At 37.7% G+C, this 24,582-nt stretch overlaps 1 protein-coding gene across 3 annotated transcripts in view; it reads right to left on the reverse strand.

The window, feature by feature from the left end:
* LOC150092343 (pantothenate kinase 1-like) overlaps positions 1–24,582 on the reverse strand; it is a 120,856-nt gene that overhangs the window by 48,995 nt on the left and 47,279 nt on the right. For all 3 annotated transcript variants that reach the window (XM_090415166.1, XM_090415165.1, XM_090415167.1), the window contains exon 5: positions 17,152–17,396. In XM_090415166.1, the coding sequence (XP_090271292.1) occupies positions 17,152–17,396 (245 nt within the window). The remainder of the gene's footprint in view (positions 1–17,151; positions 17,397–24,582) is intronic.

Here is a 24,582-nt window from a genome sequence, read left to right on the forward strand (position 1 = left end):
CACTTTTTTGATATCTGTCATCAGCCATCCTCTTATCCACTTTAATATTTTATAATCCAAACCCATATTCTCCAATTTATGCAACAGTCTCCCATGCTGTTTTCTGTCAAAGCCTTAACAAAATCAAAAAAGTATCATGGCATATCCATTCCCCTTGTCTAGTTCAATGGTAACATTTTTATAGAATGTGAGCAAGTTGCTAAAACATGACCTTCCCTTAGTAAACCCATGCTGTTCATTGCAAAGTAGAGATTCACTGTCAACCCATTTCTGATTGCAAGCCATAATAAATTTTTCCAAAATCTTCACCACCACTCCAGAGATACTGGTCGATAGTTGGATACATCAGTCTTTGCATACCCTTGTGCAATGGGATTACCATACATTCTTTCCATTCTTGCAGAATCTTCCCTGTTCTGAGACTCAAATTACATAGCCGTCAAAGGAATGGCCAGTTCAGCTGAACAGTTTTTTAGCACTCATGATGATATTTAATCAGCCTCTATTGTTGAATTGTTATTCAATTTGTGCAACAGCTCTAATATCTCCTCTTCATACACCAGGTTGATAGTTTTTAGCAAAATGGGCACTCATTTCGCTAAACAACCTCTTCTGCATCTGTCACCCTCACATTTAGAAGAGTTATTCTTTCACATCCATTCTTTCTTTTACTTGCAGCACATCAATAGAATTTTTGTGGGTTGTCTTTAAGCTTGCAGAGGGCAGTTTTTTTTTCATACTCAGACTTAGCTTTCTGTACAAGAGTTGTGACTATTCTGGCCTGTTGCTTATAATTTTCATAACAGACACCATCCTTATGCACAGGGTATTTCTTAAACATCCATTTGACTCCTACCCTATTTATTCTTCAAACTCTCAGGACACATCCTGATATTGCATCATTTAAGTATTTTTTAAATTTTTCCCATCCAGCAACTGATATCATTCTGCTGATCTCAGTACACTTGTCAGTTGGTCATAATTTCCTGCTTTGTAGTTCAGCGTTTAACCTTCATCAAGTCACTTCCCAAGTGAGTACCACATGATCACTGTCACCAACCGGAGGCAGAATAGTTACGTCTTTAACTGAAAAGCCCTCTGACACTATATTTAAATCTAACACTCTTTAACCTTGATTTCTTTCTCTTACATGCTGCTTGAGGAAGTTGACTCAACAGCTCAATAAATTAATTTTCATTCTTCTCATGAGATTTTACTGCTATCCAATCAACATTTGGATAATTAAAGTCTCCCGTTACGATAACTCGTTTCGCACCCATCATCTCTATTTGGTGATGCATTTCTTCATCACAAGCAACCAATCCACCAGGTTTGTAACAACACTCCACTATGTCATTATTCTTGTTAGATTCCAACTCACACCAGATGGCTTCAGATTCACTGTCACATGAAATACTGTTACTAGTATTCCAATCATGGGTCTCAACACTAACTGCATTCAAGTCATCTGATATCATTAGCAGTATGCCCCATCCCCTCCTATTCTGTTTATCCTTCCTAAAAATACTGTACTCTTTAAACTCAATATCAGTTAGTATGTCTAATTCTGATAGCCAGGTCTCATTAATGCCCACAATCTGAGGTCCCAACATACTGATCAAGGCAACAAACTCTTACCCCTTTGTTTCTGATACTCCTAGCATTTGTGCATAGACATAATCTATCTGCATGTTTTTTTTTGTAGAATATCGCAGGTATTCAGAGGAAAATGAAACTATAAGGCATGAAGAATTACTTAAATATATTAGACAGCATGAAATTCATTTCTGCATTTTTTACAAGAGAATATGGATAGTCATTAAAAAAAAACTAGAAAACTAGAAAATATTTGAAAAGTAATGTCATGTTCTCTCTCTCCAAATTCATGCTTTTATTTAGAGAAAGCATGAAGTTACTTTCCAGGTATTTTCTAGTTGCATTTTTTCCATAGCCATATCCTTTTTGTAAAAATACGGAAATAAATTTCATACTTTCTACTTGCATTTTCCTCTAAATGTCTATCAGTATGGACATAATTTCAGCATTAATATGAAACAAATTGCATGTTTCACATTTTACATGACATAGAACGGCAAACTTCAACCTCTGCTCTGAGTGATGCTGCTTATACAGAGGAAGATACCGCAGTCATGGGATTCCACAACTGATCAACACCTAAAAGAGCACAGTTCTCAAAGTTCGGTACATCTACAAAACATGCCAAGTGGCAAAAAATGTTTGCAGTTCGGTTCAGACATGTTCTAAAAATGTTTAAATTTCTAAAGTAATGATCTATTCTACATTATAGCACAGTTTCATTTTGCACTAGTCACAACACAATTTTCAAGACTCGAACACAAAGGATAAAAAACGGAACCTTGTTATAGTCCCAACCTTTTCAAAATCACTTGTCTTAACATAAAAATTTGGTCCTAACAACCCTTATTTGGTGTGAAACAAATTTGTTCTTCAAGTTTCTCTTCCAAAATTTTTCTTAGTCTTTCCTCAAGTATGCTTGCAGAAATCTTACTTAGAATACTTTGCAGGATAATTCCTCTGCAATTCTCCAATTCAATTTTATTCCCCATGTATACTGAATGCTAGGAGAGCTCTATCCCAATCATCTAGACTTTGACCTTCAGACCATGACTTCTGAATTATGCAGTGCAGTTAGTTAGTGCAAAACCTCCAAATTTAATCATTTTTTGGTAAAATATCATCTACTTCAGCTGAATTTTCGACATTTCCTGATATTCTTGTCAACCTCAAGTACTGATGCATACCACTGATTACATCCTATGTGAATATTTTCTACCACTGTTCTATCACTGCATGTCTCAATTAACCATCTTTCCAAATTATTTCAGACATCCAGAATATCTTTATCTTCAGGGTTTTTTATTTATTCATTATTATTTTTTTTACAGTATTATTTTCTCAATTTCTAAGCTTTTTCTACCTCCAGAACATTTTGCCATATTCCTAATATTTATCTATGTTCACTAAAGTTTTCACATTACTTTTGTTAAGCAAAATGACACATAACATTCTTACATGTTTCTATCATGTACCTGAGAGATTACATGTTTTTCTGTACTCTCTCACTGCACATACTGACTTATATGCTAGTAATTTTCAACATACTTTCATCTGTTCCAGGCCTGACTACCTCTGTAAGTCAATCAGTAGACTAAGATTTTTCTATACTCGTGAACAAACTTCACCATATGCCTAGGTGGTAATCACTGTTTTCTGTTTGCTCCTGAAACTCCAAGGTTTGATTCATGTGTTTGAACTCTTCCATTTTTTTCCTAATAATATTTGAATCTACAGATCACCTCCAAAGGCTGCTTGACTTTAATTCATTTTTAAAACTTTCTTACATATTTATCTTTTCAACATGATATTAATTTTTATCCTGCTTGTTAATCACTTCCTTTTTTCAAATCGTATTTATTCTCTCATATCCTAAAATAGCATGCATATATATATCATTATCAAAATAACAGTCAATAAGACTTCTTATTTCTCATATCTTTGCTCCACGTGAATTTGTGCACATCTTTATGTTGGAACATGATGCTAGTGATATCTAGTCTGTGTCCTAAAGAATACTAGCATGTGCCTACTATAATGATTAATTTGTCATTCTTGTAGATAAACTTATATGTTAGTTAAACATGGCTTTAAATTTTTCAGGAAATTACAATGTATACTACAATATTAATTAAAAAACTTTAATCAATACCTTCCTATATTTCGGCAATATTATATTGCCACCTTCAGGGATCACAAAACTATGATATGTGCACACAGGCACTACCACTGAGCAAAAGAGGTTGAAGGCAACTGCCGTTGGTCCAAGAGTCCTAAAGGTGCCCCCTAACAGGCTAAATTGGTTGTCTTGGCTGTTGGGCTGATGTTCTTAGGATGCATGCTTCCCAAATTTGAGACAGTCTCATGCACCCAAATTTGTTGAGGTTTGGTAAATTTTTTGGGAGCTGAGGCTGATTCCAGGAATAATCTTTCATACTTGTATTGGCTGTGGTGTAGTAAAGTGGCTTTCTTCCAGTGTATTCTGTGGTGGGTATCTAGTGCATGGTCCGCAAGTCCTGCATGGCTGTATTGGTGAAACTAGATGTAGTCTTTGTGTTTGGATATCCTGATATTAGCTGTCCTGCCTGTTTTGCCATATTAGGACAGTTTACAACTGCAAGGGACCTGTATACTCCAGGTAGGTCTAGAAGTGGCTGATCTTTGGTGGAGCAGATAAGGGATGCCAACTTCTTATATGGTTTGTAACAGGTAGTCAGATCATATTTTTTTAGGATTTTCTGTTAGCTTTTCAGATGTACCCCCAGATATAAGGAATGGCGATAGATTTAGCATAATCTCTGTTATGAAAGGGGGGGGGGGAACCACTAGATTTGTAACTAAAATTAAGCTCAGACAGGATTAGGCTAGGAGGCCTAAGGCTAGCAGCAGTTGCGAAGGTCACGGATTATGAGTTTTCCCACCAAAACCCAGCAACAGCATGGGTGACGGAGAAAACCCTCCAGTAAATCTGGGGGACTTTAGAGCAGAAACGCCAAGGTCGGAAAAATGATATAAAAGACAGAGATTGAGTTGCTAGGGGGGGGGCCTCTCGTTTCTAAGTTTGTTCCTGTGCCAGGCTTTTCTGAGGACAGGGAGAGTCTCGTTTCCCCACGAGCAGCAGTTCCGACGAAGATGGGAAGTTCGCTAGTAGCAGAGACGGCCTTTTCAAGATATTCCACCGTGAGATTCCCTGATGATCTACTTGTGTGCTGAATTATCACAGCCATGTCCTAGTGCCCGATCAAAAGTTAGCTAGGAAGAAGCAGAACATGTCTGTAAGCCTTTAGGATGTAGGACTGTGTAATGAACTAGAAAGATTGTAAATAGAATGTTTCATGTAAGATCCTAGATTGGGAAGCTCAAATGACAAATGTTGATTCTGTTATCTAATGGCATAGAAAGAATTGGAAAGTCGTATTTTAGTTTGAGTGTGAATAGTAGAATACAGAGATCTACAGATTTGCTCATGTTATGTAATGCTAAGAGTGAATGTGGTTTGAGTTTTACCTTTTATTGTTTACGACGTGAGAGAAAGTTAAGTGTGTTAAGTATCATCCAAGTGTCTGAAAAGTTATATGTAATTATGATTTCTTTGTCTTAAAGCTTAAGCAAAATGCTTAATTGACTTTGTGGAAAGTTAGACACGTGATATGTGTTGTTTGAACGTTGTATATAATTTGTCTTAGTAAGAATAAACATGTTTTTGTTAATAGTTTGCCTGATCTTGTTTAGCCAATGCACTTCTCATAAAAATACTGAATCTGTGTGACCTAAGAGTAGCAATAGCCACGACTGACTGATTAATTAATAGAAGTTGCTTGAGATAGAATAAAATTACAAGTTATTTCTGTGCTTAGCTGAATATTTCTTGTATGTAAGGGAAGGAACAACAATTCTTTTACACGATCCTCAATGGCGCAGTTGATAAAAAAAAAAATTTTAAGGATCAATACAAGTGAAATACGACAAAGTAGATTAAGGACTTGGCTCCAGCTTTTCCTAAGTCTACGATTCAAGCATGTGCAAGAGCATATTTACGGCCTTGAGAGAGAAGAGGGGGGGGGGGGGAGAAGTAAAAGTTTTTATGTGTGAATTAGAAATCGAAGTCTATAGACAGTTTGAGCTAGCTCAAGCAACTACGATATAAAATAAATAAGAAAATATTACAATGATGCAGTAGACATCCATTTGTTAAAAAACTTAAATTAATAAAAAGTAAATATAATAATATTTACATAACCTTCTTAAGGAGCCTTTGGATTGTTCTGATTTGGGAGCTGGTGGGAACATATTCTATAGGGAGGTAGACAGACTGATCTAACAATAACGAGGTAAGCTTACCTGTGTAGTCAGTTTCGTTGAGAACTGCAGTGGCATTTCCCTTATCCACTTCGGTGATTATTATTTTGCTGTTGTTTTTTGGTGGTTTAGATTTGGTAAGAACACCAACTACATCTAGTCTGATATTGTTGGCAATATGGTTGGGAAGGTTGCAGATACCACGTTCTACCTGTATCATTATTTCTTCAGAAGGTATATTTTTTTCCTAGTACTAAAGCGAAATTGTGGCCACGTGTAAGTGCACTAAGTGCTTCAGGCTGAGGGAAGACAGGTTTATTTATTACTGTGTTGAGCGGTAGTTGAGGTTTGGAGGTAGAGTTCTTTTTTAGACTTTCAAAATTTTTAATGTGCCAACATCATATTTAAAAAAAAAAAAAAACGATGCCGACACATTAAAAAATTTGAAAGTCTAAAAAAGAACTCTGCTTCCAAACCTCAAGTACTGCTCAACAAAGTAATAAACCTGTCTTCCCTTATGCTGAAGCTTGAAGCACTCACACTCAACAAATTTGGATATATGAGACTGTCCCAAATTTGGGAAGCATGCATACTAAGAACATCAGCCAAGATAACCCAATTTAGCCTGCTGGGGGGGGGGACACCATTAGGACTCTAGGACCAACTTCAGTTAACTTCTTCAACCTCGTTTGCTCAGTGTTAGTGCCTGCATACACATATCATAGTTTTGTGATCCCTGAAGATGGCAATGTATGTAACATTAACAAAATATAGGAAGGTATCGATTAAAGATTTTTAATTATTATTCTGGTATACGCTGTCATTTCCCGAAAAATTTACAGCCATATTAATTTGTCCCTTTCAACAAATTTTCTCAAAACACTTCTGTATTTCTGATATTCATTTCTTACATTGCTGTTAAAGTCTCTGACAAGGACCAGCTTTTCATTTGTCATCTATCCTCTCTAATGACTTGAAAAATTCCTCCACTTCTTTATTACTAGAACCTTCATTGAGAGCAAAGGCACAAATAAGTTTTTGACCAATTCCTCATTTTGACATCTGCCTATATCACTACAGAAATTACCTGCCAATCAAAAACTTTATCTCTGTGTTTAGTGTTGAATGCTATGGCTACTCCTTCCATTCCTAGATCACTATTTCCTGAATATAATATCTCATATTTACTATTAAGCAGAATCTCACCTATTTTTAGTCTTCTTTGTTTCAGTAATGCCACTTATATCAACATGATATAAGTGACATTACTGAATACTTTTTGTAGTTGTGCCAGACTGACTTCTTTTCCTTTGAATACTTCTTATGTTGATGGTGCCTATTATCATTTCTGCTGATTTTGTTTAGTTTGTAGCTGACTTTCTACTGTTTGCCCTGTTTCGCTCACAAAACAGCAGGAGCCTTGTTTAACTGGGTGATGTTGTAGACGGCATGAAATTTCATTGTGTTGTATCATCAATTTGTTTTGGTTTAAGCCAATACAGAATAAGTTTTTGACCAATTTTTTGACTATAAAACTTAGCTAACTAAATTCCAAATTGCCAGCCAATCCTCATTCCTTCAGTATCCAAGTGGATACCTACTGAAGGGCGCATCATGTGAAGGCAAGGATTGGATATTAAGCCAGAAAGTCCAAGTTCATTATGTGCATCCCTTAAAGGTGATGTAGGGGATTGTCTTTACAGCCCCAACAGAATCAGTGATCATGCTATGGTTTTGGATAAAGACATTTGATTTCCCACATGGTGTGAGAACGTCCACTAATGTAGATGTGCACAATATGACAATTTACGACTTAACTAGCTGAGCCCCCCCCCCCTCCCCCCCACTATGCTGAGGTGAATTTATACTGCCAGCTGGTTCAGTTCAGGGTATTTGCTTGAGTATTTGGTGCTGGTACTTTCATCATGGTGTAGAATATCATCATCATCATCAAATTCCTGCCATGTACCCTCAAGGGGTGTACAGGATATGATAGTACTACATGAAAAAAATTACCTCATTACTAACTTCCTATCTACAATTTTCCTCCAAATCAGTCTGTTACTTGTCAAGGCTTCAACATATCAGATCTTATATTTCTATCATCTAAGGAACTTTGTACCGTATCAATCCACTATATATCTTGGTCTTCCTCTGGGTCGTTTTGCTGCCAACCTGGCAGAGAACACTTGTTTTGCTAATCTTTCTTCACCCATTCTGTTTAAGTGACCATACCACCTGAGATTAGCTCTGCTAACGCATTCCTGGATGTTGACAATGTCAAGTTGTTTCCTAATATCCTCGTTTTTAATATGATATTGCCATTGATGCCATCTGTTCACGCCTCTAATCTTTCTCAGGACTCTCATATCTGCGGTCTCTAGTCTCTGGTCAAGTGTTTTACTTCTGACCCAGCTCTCAGATCCATAAGTTAAAACTGGTTTGAACACTGTCTTGTATACAGCTAATTTAGTGTTCCAACTAATTTCTCTCTTATTCCATATGAACTTATTCGTTTGACTTCCTACCATACCAGCTTTGTTTATTCTGTTGTCTATTTCTATATTTAATTTACCATCTTCAGTAAAAATCGTGCCTAAGTAGCTGAAATGTTTCACTTGTTCCACAGGTTCTCCATTCACAACACAGATGGCATTTCAATGATTCTGCCTATTTTCATTGTCTTTGTCATTTTATTGCTGACCTTCATACCATATCTATTACAACAGTTATCCAATTTAGTCAGAGAATCTTGCAAACTTGTAGTGGATTTATTTAGAAGTATAACATCATCCGCATAAAGCAAAGAGCTGACATTAACATCTCCAATTTTGATATCATGTTTAATACCACTTTCCTTCATAATGTGATCCACATAGATAATGAATAACAGAAGGGATAATGTACATCCTTGTCTCACACCAGATTTAACATTAAACCATCTTCCTGTACTTCCTTCAATTCTTACTGCTGACTTACAACTCAAATAAAGACTACGTATTGCTTGATATAATGCCCCATTGACACCATATAACTGTAGCGTATTGAATAGTTTCTCTCTTGGCACCTTGTCATATGCCTTTTCCAAATCGACAAAAGTTAAATACAGATCTCTGTTATATTCCCATGCTTAGTGTCGCACTGATTAGATCGTCGGCTTGTCGAGAGCTCCTGAAAAGATTAGTATTATTTTGTGTTAACATTAGAAATTTTACTAGAATTTAAGTAGTATTGTTTGCTTTTTGTTTCTTGGTGTGTCTGTGCAATTTTTGAGTGTTTTCTGTTATTTTAATTATTAATTTTAAGATAAGATAGCGTACATATGGCACCGATAAAGAAAGAAATGGCGGCCAGGTTGCCATGTTTGTTTAAGAGTTTTGATGTAAACGAATTTATGCAATGTGCTGTCTGTGAGATGTATGCCTTGCGAAGAGCGGTGGGAGTCTGGTTAAAAAGTGATAGTGGAGTTAATATGTGCAGAAAGTGTAAAGAGAATGAGGATTTCAAGTGTGTCTCGTGTGGCGAGAGTGATATCGTTAACGATAGTCAGAATGTAGAAAATGGCGGTGTGCTAGAGAATTGCGTGGTAGTGCCAGATAGGTGTGAGAGCGTCGTTGAAAGTGTAAATGAAGGTAGAAATACAGAATGAATGGATGATTTGATTGATAATGAAAATGGTGAGATAAATGCGAGTAGTGAAATTGCCCATTTGTACAGTGCGATACACAGAGCTAAAAGGCAACTGGAGCGTATGGAAAAACGTGTGCTGAACGTACCGACAAATAACTGGCGAAAGCCTGTGACGGCAAATAATAGAATGTTCGTAAACATCAATAAAATGAAGGAGCGAGTGCTGTATGGGGATTCGCTATTAAGAGGTGTAATAGTTGAGAGTTTAACGAAGTCGTACCAGCCGGGTGCGAACATAAATGACGTCAGCGAATCTATTCGACTGCAAAAACAGAGGGTGAAAGAGATGATAATTGTGGCAGGAACAAATGATTTGAAAGAGGACAAAATGGAAATGATAGAGGATGTGAGGGAATTATTTGAGGTAGCAAAAGAGAAGAGTGAGAGAGTTAGGATGGTGAGTATCTTACCGTGGTATGACAGCGAAGTGTTTAGAAGGGAGGGCCATAATTGCCAATGACTTTATGCATGGGTTATGCATGGAGAGTGGTGTGGAATGAGTTCAATGGGCGAAACGACTTATATAAGATGGATGGGTTACATTTGAATGGAGTTGGTGTACGGAGACTTGAAAAAGTGTTAATGAATGATGTGGAAGTGGATGTACAGACTCAGGGAAACTAGATTTATTAAGGGGGGGGGGAGTAGATATGCAGACTTTAGGGAGGCAGTTGAGTGTATGAATGAGTATATTATGCCCGAGCGAGTAAGAAGGACAACAAATCAGAATGGGATAGTTAGTATAAGGCATCAAAGTAGGGATAGGACAAATGGGCTTCTGCAATTCATGTACACTAATGCCAGGAGTATTAGGAACAAGAAGGAAGAGTTTTTGGCCATGGTTGGCACTTCCAGGCCACAGGTTGTTGGTATTAGTGACACATGGCTGACAGAAGATGATAAAGCTAGTGGGATTGAATGCAACGGGTATAGCGTGTTCAGGAGTGACAGGGTGAATAAAAAGGGGGGAGGAGTGTTATTGATGATAGCTGATGAGCTGCAGCCAAGGAGAATAGAAGTTGAACTGCAGGATAGAGAAAAGAGCACATTTGAGGCTGTTTGGTGTGAGATAGAATCTAGCAGAACAAAATATACAATTGGGTGCTGCTATAGACCAGGTGATGGAATAGATGGTGGGGATAGTATACATAGGCAAATAGAAGAAATGAGTGGAAGGAGGGTAATTATTATGGGTGATTTCAATTATGGTAACATTGACTGGAAAGAGGAGAGGGCACATGGGAGGAAGGAATTGGATTTTATGCAGTTATTAAGGGACAACTATCTACGGCAACATGTAGCCATAGATAGTTATCCCTGTTGTGAAAATACCAGGGGGCAGAGAGTGCTGGACCTTGTAATTGCGACTGAGAATGTGGCTGTAACGAACATGACCATGTTGCCACCAATTGGTGAGAGTGACCATAAGGTCATGACTTGGGAGGTGGCTAAAGGAGTGGAATTTACAATTAAGAAAGGGTACATGTGGAATTACCGGGCTGGTAAGTATGACAAGCTTAGGTGTGTGCTTGGCTCAGTGCCATGGCATGTAAAACTGCAAGGGCTGGATGTTGATAGTGCATGGGAGGTGGTTAAGAACTGTTTGCAGGAGGCAATGGTTGACTGTATACCAAGAAAGGGTATACAGTCAACCATTGTGGCTGTAACGAACATGACCATGTTGCCACCAATTGGTGAGAGTGACCATAAGGTCATGACTTGGGAGGTGGCTAAAGGAGTGGAATTTACAATTAAGAAAGGGTACATGTGGAATTACCGGGCTGGTAAGTATGACAAGCTTAGGTGTGTGCTTGGCTCAGTGCCATGGCATGTAAAACTGCAAGGGCTGGATGTTGATAGTGCATGGGAGGTGGTTAAGAAATGTTTGCAGGAGGCAATGGTTGACTGTATACCAAGAGTCCGAATAATAAATCAAGTAGTGGTTAAATAAATGAATAACACTATTAAGCTTGAGCTGCAAAAAAAGAAACAATTGTGGAGGGAATTTAAGGAGAAAGGCGACCATCAGGCGCAGGAACAGTATAAAGCTCAGGCCAGGATGGTAACAAGGGTGGTAAGAAAAGCAAAAGCAGATTACGAAAGAAAATTGGCCATGCAGGCTAAAGAGAATCCCGAACAGTTTTTTCAATATGTTGCAAGTAAAAGGAAAAATGCTCATGGTAGAATGATCTTAAAAAATGCTGAGGGTAGGGAGGTAACCGAATCAGTCGATATTGTGGAATTACTGAGCGAGCACTTTGCAAGAGTATATCATCCAGGTGGTGACTTTGCAGGAATGGAAGAACCAACAGCTTATACTGGAATTGGGATGAATGAAGTAGAGGTAACTAGTCTATTACAGAACATCAATATCAATACATCTGTGGGATTGGATGGTATACCAGCTCGTATCATACGTGAAGTGGCTAAAGAATTGTCAGTGCCCTTGACCATTTTGTTTAATTTGAGCCTCGGGTCTGGGTCAGTCCCAAGGAGGTGGAAAGAGGGGAAAATAGTTACCTCTGCACAAAGGTGGTTCCAAGGCTGCTGTTGAAAATTACCGGCCAATCAATATAACAGGAACCATTATCAAGGTCTTAGAGAAAATAGTCAAGAGGAAAATACAAGATTGGATAGAAGAAAATGGGATACTGTATCGGGGACAGCATGGTTTTGTGAAGGGTAGGTCATGCCTCAGTAACTTGCTCACGTATTATAACAGTGACGGCTGAACTGGATAAGGGTAATGGGTTTACAGTGATTCTACTGGACCTTGCTAAGGCCTTTGACAGGATACCACATGGAATTCTAATCAGTAAATTGCAGCATATGGGGATGGACATAGGGTTGGTGAGATGGATAGGAGGGTGGGTGACGGAGAGATATCAGAGAGTGGTTTACTCAGGAGTAGAGTCCACAAGACGGCCTGTGACTAGTGGTGTGCCACAAGGATCTGTTCTTGGACCACTGCTGTTTAATTTGTTCATTAATGATATAGGAAAGGATCTGAGAGGAACAGTTCATTTGTTTGCGGATGATGCGAAGTTGGGTAGGGCAATAGTGAATGCAGATGACGTCAAAATTTTGCAGGATGATTTGGATAGATTGGAAGTCTGGGCTAAGGAGAATGGATGTCAATTTAATGTGGCAAAGTGTAAGGTTATGCATTTTGGGGTGAAAAGATTGGTGGCAGTTTACTGCATTGGTGGAACTGTGCTCCAGGAAATTGATGAGGCACGAGATTTAGGAGTGTTGGTGGATAAGGAATTGAAATTTAGGGGACACATTGCAAAAGTGGCCAAATCAGCTCATCAAATCACGTGGTTGCTGAAGAATACATTGACAAGCAGGTTATTGTTCATCTGTATCGAGCATTGATAAGACCCCATCTTAACTACTGTGCCCAGATTTAGTCACCTAGGTTTCTTCTTGATGGGGAGGAGGTGGAGAGGATCCAGAGGCGAGTGACCAAGATGATAGCAGGTCTGTGGAATGAACCTTATGAGAACAGGTTGAGGATTTGTGGGTTGCAAAAATTGGTTGATAGGCGGAGGAGGGGAGATATGATTGAGACATTCGAATTACTGAAGGGTTTCTATAAAATTAATTCAGAAGATATTTTTGAGAACAGGGCTGGTTGTGGGAGGACTAGGGGACATCCATGGAAACTGGGCAAAAGTGTGGTTAGTAAAGGTGTTAAAGCTGGGTTCTTTACTTTTAGAGTAGTGAATGAGTGGAATGCGCTTCCTGAGTCTGTGGTGGATGCTGTGACAGTGAATGAGTTTAAGGCGAGGTATGATAGATACTGTATGAATGTTGAATAGTTGTGATGAATATGATTTGGGGCCTCCCTCGATGAGTCTAATGACTCCCTGGAGTTGCCCGTAATAATAGTAATTACTCGACTATTTGTCGTAAAGTGAAGATCTGATCCTGACAGCCTCTATTTGGCCTGAATCTAGCTTGTTCTTCACCAAGCTTTTCTTCCACAATTCTTCTCAACTGTTTCTCAAGTATACTTGCATAGATCTTGCTAGGAACACCCAGTAGGGAAATACCTCTATAATTCTCACATTCAGTTTTATTTCCCTTTTTATATATGGGTACTATGAGAGCTCTACTCCAATCATCGGGAATTCGTCCCTCTGTCCAGGCTTTCTGAACTATGTAGTGCAGCCACTGTAAGACTCTTATACCACCATACTTCAGCATTTCTGGTCGAATATCATCTATTCCTGCTGCCTTTCTGCATTTCAAGCCTTTGATGGCTTTTTCTACTTCAAGTATGGATATGTATTCCTGACGCATGCCTGGTCAGTGTTTTTTTACCACTGTGCTGTCATCACTGCTTGTTTCATTTAGCAGTTTTTCAAAGTAATTACTCCATATCTCAAGGATATCTTTTTCTCCAGTTTTCATGTCACCTTTATCATCTCTAACTCCTTTTACAGCACTCTTTCCTCCATTCCTAAGCTTCTTCAACAACCTCCAGAATATTTTGCCACCTTCTTGATATTTATTTTCTATATTCTTGCCAAAGTCCTCCCATGACTTTTGTTTAGCTAGTTTTACACAGTGTTTAGCATTTTTGCATTTGTCTCTGTATTCTCTAAGAGAACAAGCAGACTTATTTGACAGGAACTTTTGATATGCTTCCTTCTTTTCCTTCACTGCCTGTTTAACTTCCTGTGTCCACCAGAGAGTTCTGAATATTTTACCCTTGCAGACAACCACACCACATGCCTCTCCGGCAGAATCAATCAATGTTTCCTTCAGAGTTTGCCACCGAATCTCCAAGGTTTGATTCCTGTTCTGAAACTCTTTCATTTTTTCTTCAATAATCTTTGTGTATTTTAGTCTACAATTCACATTTGAGAGCTTCTCAACTTTTATTCGCTTTAAAACTTTCTTACATGTTATTCTTTTCAATATGAAATTGAATTTTATCCTGCTGAAGACTAAATAGTGATCACTTCCAATTTCAAATCCTCTGTACACTCTAGTGTCCTGCACCAGGGAAAAAACATCACTATCAACAATAACATAGTCAATGAGACTTTTCTTATTCCTTGCCTCTTCTCTCCATGTGAATTTGTGCACATTTTTATGTTGGAACATGGTGTTAGTAATAACCAGTCCATGTCCTGAGCAGAAATCCAACAGATATTTGCCATTATTATTAGCTTTGCTCTTTTCTCCAAATTTTCCCAAAATATTTTTGTATGTCTCGCAATCATTTCCTACTCTGCTATTTAGATCCCCAACAAGGACCAACTTTTCCTTTTCCATTGTGTCAGTTGCTTTTTCTAAAGCCTCAAAAATTCCACCACTTTTACCTTAGTAGAACCTTCTGTGGGACAATAGGCACAAATAAGTCTCATTGTCCAGTTCCCCATTCTCATATTTGCCCACATTACTCTACTTGAGACCGACTGCCATTCAAGAAGATTAGCCTCATATTTTGTGTTGAATACTATGGCTACTCCTTCTTTTCCTTGATTGTCATTGCCTGAATATAACATTTTGTATTTATTGCTCAGAAAGATCTCACCAGTTTTTGTCTTTTTTGTTTCAGTCACCCCTATTATGTCGATCTGGTACTTATCTAATTCCTCAGCTAGTTCCATTTCTTTGCCATTCAGGCTTCTTATGTTGATAGTACCAATCTTTAACTCTGGTGATGTTGAGTTGGGGTTTGTATTCAGATTTGTTCCAGTAGCTGACTTTTCGCTGTTCGCCCTGGTTCCCTGGCGAAAACAACGGGGCCTTGTTTAACCGGGCGATGCTCCAGCCGGCATGAAATTTTGTCATGTCGTACCATCATTTTTTATTTTGGTTTAACCAATAAGAATACAATTTGGTCAGCTAAATCCCAAATTACCAGCCCATCGTTGTTTGTTCAGTATCCAGGTAGATACCCAACAGGGTGCACCACGAGAAGGTGAAGATTGGACGTTAGGTCAGAAGTCCTGGTCCGTTCTCCGCATTCCTTTAAAGGCTATATGGAGGTCTCCTCTCAGTTATATAGCTTTGACCCATGAGTATTATAACACTCCTTTGTAAATAACATTAGAAGTTTAATCCTCGACAAAAATAATTAAATTCTTAGGAATGCTAACTCGAGAACATGCTACATTTAACTGCCCATGTCCAAAATATTCACCTCTTAAATCTAAACCTGCATATTTAAGGGTCTGTCCTTGGGATTTATTAATTGTCACTGCAAAGTAAATTCTTATTGGAAATTGTAACTATTTGAATGCAAATGGATAGTCTGAAGGAATGAGGGGTATCCGAGAAATGAAGACAATTTCTCCGATATCTGTAAACATCACAGCTTCCATCATATTCAGTTTCAAAGAATTTGGCGTCAAGGATAGCTCTCTCCCTGAACCAAGATGGTGATTTTTCTGTTATGTTCTCAATAGATGGGTAGACACTGAACAACAGTTTGTCTGCAGTTTGGACAATTTTCCCAATATTTAGGCGTGTTAAGATAATTTTTCCATCTCTTTGCTGTACTTCACCATGCCAATTTTTAACAATTTTGAGGAGAAGGAATGTGCATTAAAGTCTCCACATAGGTGAACACGCATATTTATTTTGAAAGAAAACTTCTCTATATCATGCCATAGTGATGATTTCTTAAAGCAGGCATTCACTTCATCTGTCCAGGTTCCATAGGATACAACGGACAGTGCTTGTTGAAAATCACTGGCAAATAAAATCATTATTCCACCCATTCTTTGATTGTATAATCCAATATCCCTCAGTGTTCTGTCAACTGCTTCAACTGATGTTTTATGGGACAACCAAAGAAACCTTTTGTAATATCAAACTTAATGTCAAAATATCTAACAACAGATATTTAATAATATCTGGCCACAGGCTATATCATAACATCTAACAATGTCTAAAAATTTTAACAATATTTGGCCACAGACATATACTGGCTTTGGTCAAAGATAGGAATAGAAAAGTATAATAAATTTATTGTTATATAACACATTTCAATATTTCAGTGCGCTATTTAGAAACTATTACATTTGAATTTTGCTGGTATTATTTTCCAAACAATTTGTGAAATACTGTCTTCTGAAGAATGCTAGTTCCAAGGAATACTAAATTAATGTGCAATTCACCTCGTCCAACATGCTTTTTCTTTTAACATGTTTACATGGTTTAAAAAAAATAAGGGCCATTGGCATAAAAGTTCTGCAGATCAGTAAAAATTTACTATGGACCAGCAGATGGGAAACATTGGTTTAGATTATTCCACAGCTCAGCTGAAAGATTTCTTGCCATTGTAGGTTTTTGATATGAATATAAGCAGATGCAACTGCCTTTTGAAATATCAATTCTCCTGTCATGTCACTGGAATTACATTTGCAGGTCCATAGATGCATGATATATGTTGTCACAGACTTCGGCTTACTGTATTGACGAAATAAGTGATATTACTAACAACTGGAAGAATAAATAATTATCCCATATTTCTTCTAAAAAGCTATACATAAATAAATAATTTGAATAAAAATTGTCAAAGGAAAATGAAGTAAAGTTTACCTCGAACCTGTCACCCTTTTGTAATGCATGGGTGATGTAACAGACAAAATACTAACTCCTGATCCTATATTTACCACAAGGAAAGGATAAGGGTTGCTGAAGTCAAAAGGCTCTTTATGGCACAGTTCTTCATTCACAGGATTACTCCAATAGTAACATTCATGACGATTATATGCTTCAATATATCGGATGCCTCGAATAAGAGAATCAAGCTCATCAAACCTATGAAGTTCCAAGTTCACCTCCTGTAAAAAATATATCTTTTTAACTATGAAAAAAATTCTGAATTTTCAATTATTTATTTTTTTGTGTTGTGTGTGAATGTGTAAACACTAATAGTGTTCCTAACCTACTGGTGATACATCCAGTCTGGTACTTTTACCAGTACTCCTTGGGTGTAGATAGACAAAACAAAATAAATTCAGTGATACATCGCTTTCTCTGTCACAGCTATCATGTTTTGCTGATATGTTATTCTATCAGAAGTTGTTGCATTACTGGTGATATGCTATTTTACCAAATGTCATGCAACTGCCCAATTGCAGGAAACTATATGTAAATAAAGCAATAGGCACATTTTTGGGAGAAAAAATCAGCAGATCATTAAGAAGTCAATTTGATTTTTATGCTGAATAATACGTACAAGGGGGGGGGGGAGAGAGAGAGCTAACATCATTTCAGAAAAAGAATGTCAGTGGGTAAAATGTCTGTACATGCTAACATACATACAGCAATGTGCTAAGAAACAGAAATCCATGGGTAACCCTCAGCCCAATATAAACCAAGTAAGCTTAAATACTGACTGAAAGGTGCTGATGCTAGAAGACTAATTATCTCATTTTGTTTCAGATCCTAGGGAATATGGGTTCAGAGATGTGACAAGACACAAGCAATCCCATTTAGAGAGCTGCGGGTCACTAACCTCACCTCATCTTCTTTTTACCCTCTTTTACATTGTAGTGTCGAGGGTTTATTAATCATCAGACCTCAAACCGTTCACAGGATAAGGTGGTCAGCCCTATGCCCCGGTGTATCCTATGTTCTTTAGTGTTAAGTTCTCAAGGCCGGTTTGCCTGTTTTGTGGGATAAAAAACCCTACTGTCTACGCCCAAGACTGGCTAACTTGGCTATGGCTGAGGAAGATCCTTGAGCTCCTCACGTCTCCGATGGGAATTAAACCTAGGACACTCCTTCCCCAGGCATATGGTTGCAAAGCGAAGCCACTAGGCTAACCGTGCTGACATTCACTAACTTCTGTTAACAAAATACACATCAAATGGCATGAGCCAAAGAACACAAAACCTGGACCACATGCAGAACAACAGACATCAAGTCTCTGTAGTGTCAAGTCACACTATATACGTTTACAGTTTGATGGATGTATATGGTTACGCATCATGCTTGCAGAATGATTTCATCTGGAGTGTGTCCTAATGAAGTCTGAAATGGAGCATATTGATGCAGGATCATTTCTCATGGTATAGGTACACCGGTTATAATACATGGAATCATGACTGCTAGGTCCTGAAGTGGAGCTATTTTATGGTACCAACTCTTATACTTTCCAACAGATAATGCTTCATGTCACATAACAATTATTAAAAGATATGATCTGCAAAGGCTAACACTGGAATATTACTAATGTGTCCAGTGTCCTGTTTCTAGCTCATCTGTAAGATGAGCTAGAAACAGGACAGGACAGGACATCTATAAACCAGAAATTTAAAAACTAGAAACAGGACATCTATAAACCAGAAATTTATAGATGAATTGGAACACAGAATTAAGACATGGTCAAAGTGGCATTTTCATTAGTGGAATTTATTGATGCTTTAAGAGGGGAGTGGAGCCAAACATTCCAATTTTTTGCTAGCAATCAGTATAAAATCTTCTATAATGCATTAAAGAAATTTTATCGTACTACTGACCACAATATTTGATTAAAGGCTCAAGATTTCTTTACATCACTTTATAGCCTATATTTGCAGTCTTTACTGCTCCTCTAATTCTGATAACCAAGCTGCTCTTTATGACTACTTATTACTAAAGTCGGTTTCATACAAACTAATTGCTCAAATTGTGAGAGCGTCTTCCTAGGAGACTAACATCCACAACATAAACTGGTTTCCCCTTCTCCAACTTCACAGATCAATACAGTAGGGAAGGTGAATAATTGAAGAAATAGTTAACTTACCAGCCAGAATCAGACAATTCAGATCATTCTTCCAACACTCTGGATCTTTTCTTAACTAGCTCTCCCTCAAAATCCCCACCCCCAACTATTCCAGATGCCCAATATACAATACAATGTCACCATATCCAGAAAGAGATCAGCAAAATATTATCCAAATTAGACACAAAAAATCTCCTGATGGCATTCCTCCAATTGTCCTGAAGATTTGTGCACCAGAACTGACTCCAATGCTATGTCACCTCCATATATTCTCTTACTCCACTGGTATCCATCCCATAGCCTGAAAATTGGCCTATATTCAGTCCATTCCCAAAAAGGGCAACAAATCACTACTGCCTATCTAAAGTAATGGAGAGAACCATCAATTCCCAGCTCCTATACTACCTCAAAGGCACACAGCTAATAAACAACCACCAGTATGGATTCTGTCACTGCTGATCAACAGGAGATCTACTCACATATATCACCCATCTCTGGACAAATGCCATGGAGAAGGTTGGTGAATCTCAAGTGGTTGCACTTGATATCTCCAAAGCTTTTGACCAGTCTGGCACAATGGCTAGCTTAGCAAATTCCCATCATTTGTTCTGTGTCAGGACTTCTGTCTATCTGGATGCACACCGTGTGTGATAGTAGATGGTTCCTTATCCTCTCATCATTCAACTAATACCAAGGTTCCACAAGGTTCTAGTCTCTCAACAACCCTCTTCCTTCTATATATCAATGACTTACTTCAGTTGACCTCCAACCAATACACAGTTTTGCAGATGATAGCACATTGCACTCCTCCCTTTCATTTGATAAACCTTACTCTACACAACTCATCTCAGCCTACAGATCATCAACCACCATTGCCTTCAATTCTGATCCCCAAGCTATCCTCCAATGGGGTTCAGATAACCTCATCAATGTCAATGCTATTAAAACCCCATTTTTGTCTTATTTCTCACAAAAAGAACCATTTTCTCCCAATGTTATTTTTAAAAACATTCAAATTTCCAGACAAGATGAGATTTCTCTTCTTGGAATCACTGACATCATGCCTCTTCTGGTATAAACACATCACAACCACTGCATCCTCAGCTTCTAAAAAACTAGGATTTCTCTTTCACTTTTCAGCTGATCAGATGTTATTTCACATCTGAACAGCTGTTAACCTTATACAAATCACATATCTGCCCAGCTAATGAATACTGTTCTCACATTTGGAGTGGGGGGGGGGACTTAAGATCTCCTTCAAACTGCTTGACTTAATACAGAAGAGAGCAATTAGATTGATTAATAACCTATCTCTTACCAAATCACTCTTCCCATTATTTTCACACAGGTATTTGGTTTCTGAATTATGTGTATTCTATAAATATTTCCATGGAAAATGTTTATCTGAAATAGTATCAATAATTCCTCCACTCAGTACTAAGTCCGTTGGCAGCTGCTGCCCAACGGACTTAGTACTGAGTGGAGCTCCCATGTGCAGCTGTTGCCCAACATCCCTTCGCAGTACACCTTGAAACCCACTAGTTTCCTTTCCTCCTCCATCCCTGCTACTGCTGTAATGTGGAAGTCTTGCCCTTGAGGTGTTTCCCAAGGAATACAATATCCAGACTTTTAAATCAAATGTAAACAAGTTTCTCCTTTCCTAACCCACTACCTATACACGGTACTAATGCACTATAGATTGATTAACCAACCTTTCGTGTATGGGCTCAACATTTAAAAAAAAAAAAATGCTGTGGATGTCTGCTCTCTTCATTTGCAACTTTGACCCCAATCTTATCCAAGTCTCCTTCTCTACAGTTTATTGTCTTCAAGGTCAATCTCAGCCTCATACCCTATGGCACTACAAATGTGCCAACTCAGATGACCTCCAGAATTTTTAGGTCTCTTTTATTGTCTGATTATTGTTTTTGCTCTCCTGATCCAAACAACATCTGCACTGAATTAATAACTGAAATAATGGCATGAAAGCCTCCATTTCCCACTCTACTGCAAATCCTCTAATTCCCACCATTCAAATCCTGGTTCTCAAAAAAAAAAAAAAAAAAAAAAAAAAAAAAAAAAAAATATATGTGTAGAAAGTTTTTTACCTTGGGTATAATATATGTTTAAGATGCCAACCTATTTTAAACCTGGTTTTACTCCATTTCCCAAGTAAGCAAACAGACAAATAAGTCAAGTTTGCGCCTGAACGTAGTGCAAGTCTAGGCAACTCATGGTAAAGGTGGAATAAGCTCTGATCACCATTCTTAATATTTACCCTTATTGCAAAGCCTTGAGGAGATGTATGATGCTATGCATTAAAGGCAAGGGGGCCACTACCCAGGACCGGTTTCGACCTTTATTGAGGTCTCATCAGTGGGAGCCAGGCTTAGAAATACCAAAGTTGAATAATACAGAGCTTATAAATATTTTACCAACATAAGTTACCATAAGGTGCTTTGACCTTATTAAATAAAAATCTCAGATGAGAGATAGATGTAGAAAGTTTGCCTAGACTTGCACTACGTGCAGGTGCAAACTTGACTTATTTGTCTGTTTGCTTATTTGGGAAATGGAGTAAAACCAGGTTTAAAATAGCTTGGCATCTTTAATATATATTATACCCAAGGTAAAAAACTTTCTACATCTATCTCTCATCCTGAGATTTTTCTTTAATAAGGTCAAAGCACCTTATGGTAACTTATGTTGGTAAAATACTTATAAGCTCTGTATTACTCAACCTTGGTATTTCTAAGCCTGGAACCCACTGATGAGACCTCAATAAAGGTTGAAACCGATCTGGGTAGTGGCCCCTTGCCTTTAATGCATAGCATCACACATCTCCTCAAGGAGATGGGCTTTGCATTAAGGATAAATATTAAGAATAGTGATCAGAGCTTATTCCACCTTTACCACGAGTTGCACTACGTGCAGGTGCAAACTTGACTTATTTGTCTGTTTGCTTACTTGGGAAATGGAGTAAAACCAGGTTTAAAATTGGCATCTTTAACACACACACACACACACACACACACACACACACACACACACACACACACACACACACATATAATGCACTTCTGCAGTGCATGATAAAAATGCAATATATGTTCACTGGCTTAAATTAAAAACTTCTTTTCATTCAGCTTACACAACAATCCAAAAAAGTGTAAAAATATCAATGATTCCAAAGCAGAGTTCATGAGAATGAAAGCAATAAACTTGCCTCCTGCTCAATAATACCACAAACAGATTTCGCTTCTTGGACTGTATATATCTCCAACCTTTCCTGGCAAAAACACATTTCAACCATAGCTTCTACAGCCAACAAAAAACTTGTACTTTTTCGCACAAGACACTATTTCACACCTTCACAGCTGCTAGCTATATAAATCTCAAATCTACCAACAATGGAATATTGCTTCCATATTTGGGGTAGTGTACCCAAAATTCTCTTTAAGATTGCTCAATTCTATCCAGAAGAGGGCAATCCAGTTAATTAATGATCCCTCTCTCACACATATCCACTTTAATTACCCCCTCCCATCTCTCTCTCTCTGCTGAATTGGCCACTATTATTCTTCCACTTTCATCCAAAATCATTAGAACGAGAGCTACTGCTAACCAACACCTTTTTACAGTCCATCTTGAAACAACCAAACCAACTTCACTGCCTCCGCTCACTCTGCCTTCCCCAAAGAATACAACCATCACTTGCCAAAAAAATGTAAACAGATTCCTCCTTTCTTCTTATATTCTTGCCTACTGATCTGCTATAGGTCTAGTGACCTTTCATGTGTGAGTCAGACGTATAAAATAAAAAACTGACAGTCAAGCCTTCTGGTCCTCCGCTAAGGCTATTGGGCATAACATCTCAGTTTCCTTGTTCCCACCTCTCTCTCTTTAACTTCTTGATGGTACAATTGCAACATCATCCAAGGAAAAGGCAGACCTCTTGGCATCAGTTTTTTTCCCCTTCAAATTCTTGTTTAGATGGTTAAAGCAAATCACTTCCTGCACTACCATAAACTGTGGTAGTGCAGGTGGTGGTGGTTTGGAGAAGGTACAAGGATCTTTCACTTTGCTTTTCACTGATCTTTTGCCAAAAGGACATCAAGGAAAATCCTGATTAATCTTGATACTAATAAGATTCCTGGTCCAGATGGTATTGCTCCAGGTGTGCTCGAAACTTGTGTTCCACAATTAACACCCATCCTGTATTGCCTATATAATCATCTGGTATTTTCCCAATAGAAGCCAATCTCTTCCCAGTCTGTATCTAAAAAAAGGAGACAAAAGCCAGCCATCAGACTGTCCCATTGCTCTCACTTCTCAACTCTCAAAAGTGATGGAGAAGGTCATCGACAATCAGCTTCTTCGCTACCTGGAGATCCACAAGTTCGATTGCTACAATATGTTATTCTCCCACCTATATATTAAAGTCAGTCATGAAGTAAGATTATGTTTGTTTTATTTTAGTTGGTTAGAATGTTTCAGATTCATATCTGTGATGTTGCATTAACGTCAAAAATTAATGTGTTGTGTATATTCAAAGAATGAAACTTGAGTATGTAAGAAATCAAAATATTTACTATAAACATATAATTATATACAATAGCTACAATTCTCTAATAAGTAATTCTCTGTAAAGAGATCTAGAATTATAATTAGTAAATTAATTTATACTATTCTATAACTTTAATAGCCATTCTAGAATTGCTCAAAGAAATTTTCCTTCACTTTCTGACTCTCATAGTTAAATTCAATTCTAAGGAAATAATATCCAATACTTTACAAAACAAACTGAACATGGCATTCAGCTGAAAGTCCTGTAGTTTTGCTTGGCCATATGAGAACTTCCTTTGCAGCACTTACTTATTGTTTTTGCTCATTGGTTCATTCTATCCTATTTCTCATAATTTTTAACTAATATACTTGCATATGTCTTCTTTCAGTGTGCCAGTTTCCTTAATGCATCTGCATCTTTTCCTCATTTTTCTGAAGGAGTGAAGAATAACTGTTCAGTCAATAGGAGTACACTAATTGAGCAGTTCCAAATGATCTTCCAATGAAAAGAACTCTACTATAAACTCCATCTAGCTTCTCATAAATGAAGACTAGATGGAATATTATTATTATTTAAATGAAGAGGATGTTAAATCCCACATTATTTCAAAGCCGAATAAGAAACTCAAAGATCGGAATCATAGAGTTTCATGCCGAATAAAGTATACTAAACTATAAAAGTATTGGTGGAT

This window comes from Typopeltis vanoorti, chromosome 26 (assembly GCF_054136105.1).
Source record: "Typopeltis vanoorti isolate ZY-2024b chromosome 26, IOZ_Tvanoo_1.0, whole genome shotgun sequence".
Classification (NCBI taxonomy): Eukaryota; Metazoa; Arthropoda; class Arachnida; order Uropygi; family Thelyphonidae; genus Typopeltis; species Typopeltis vanoorti.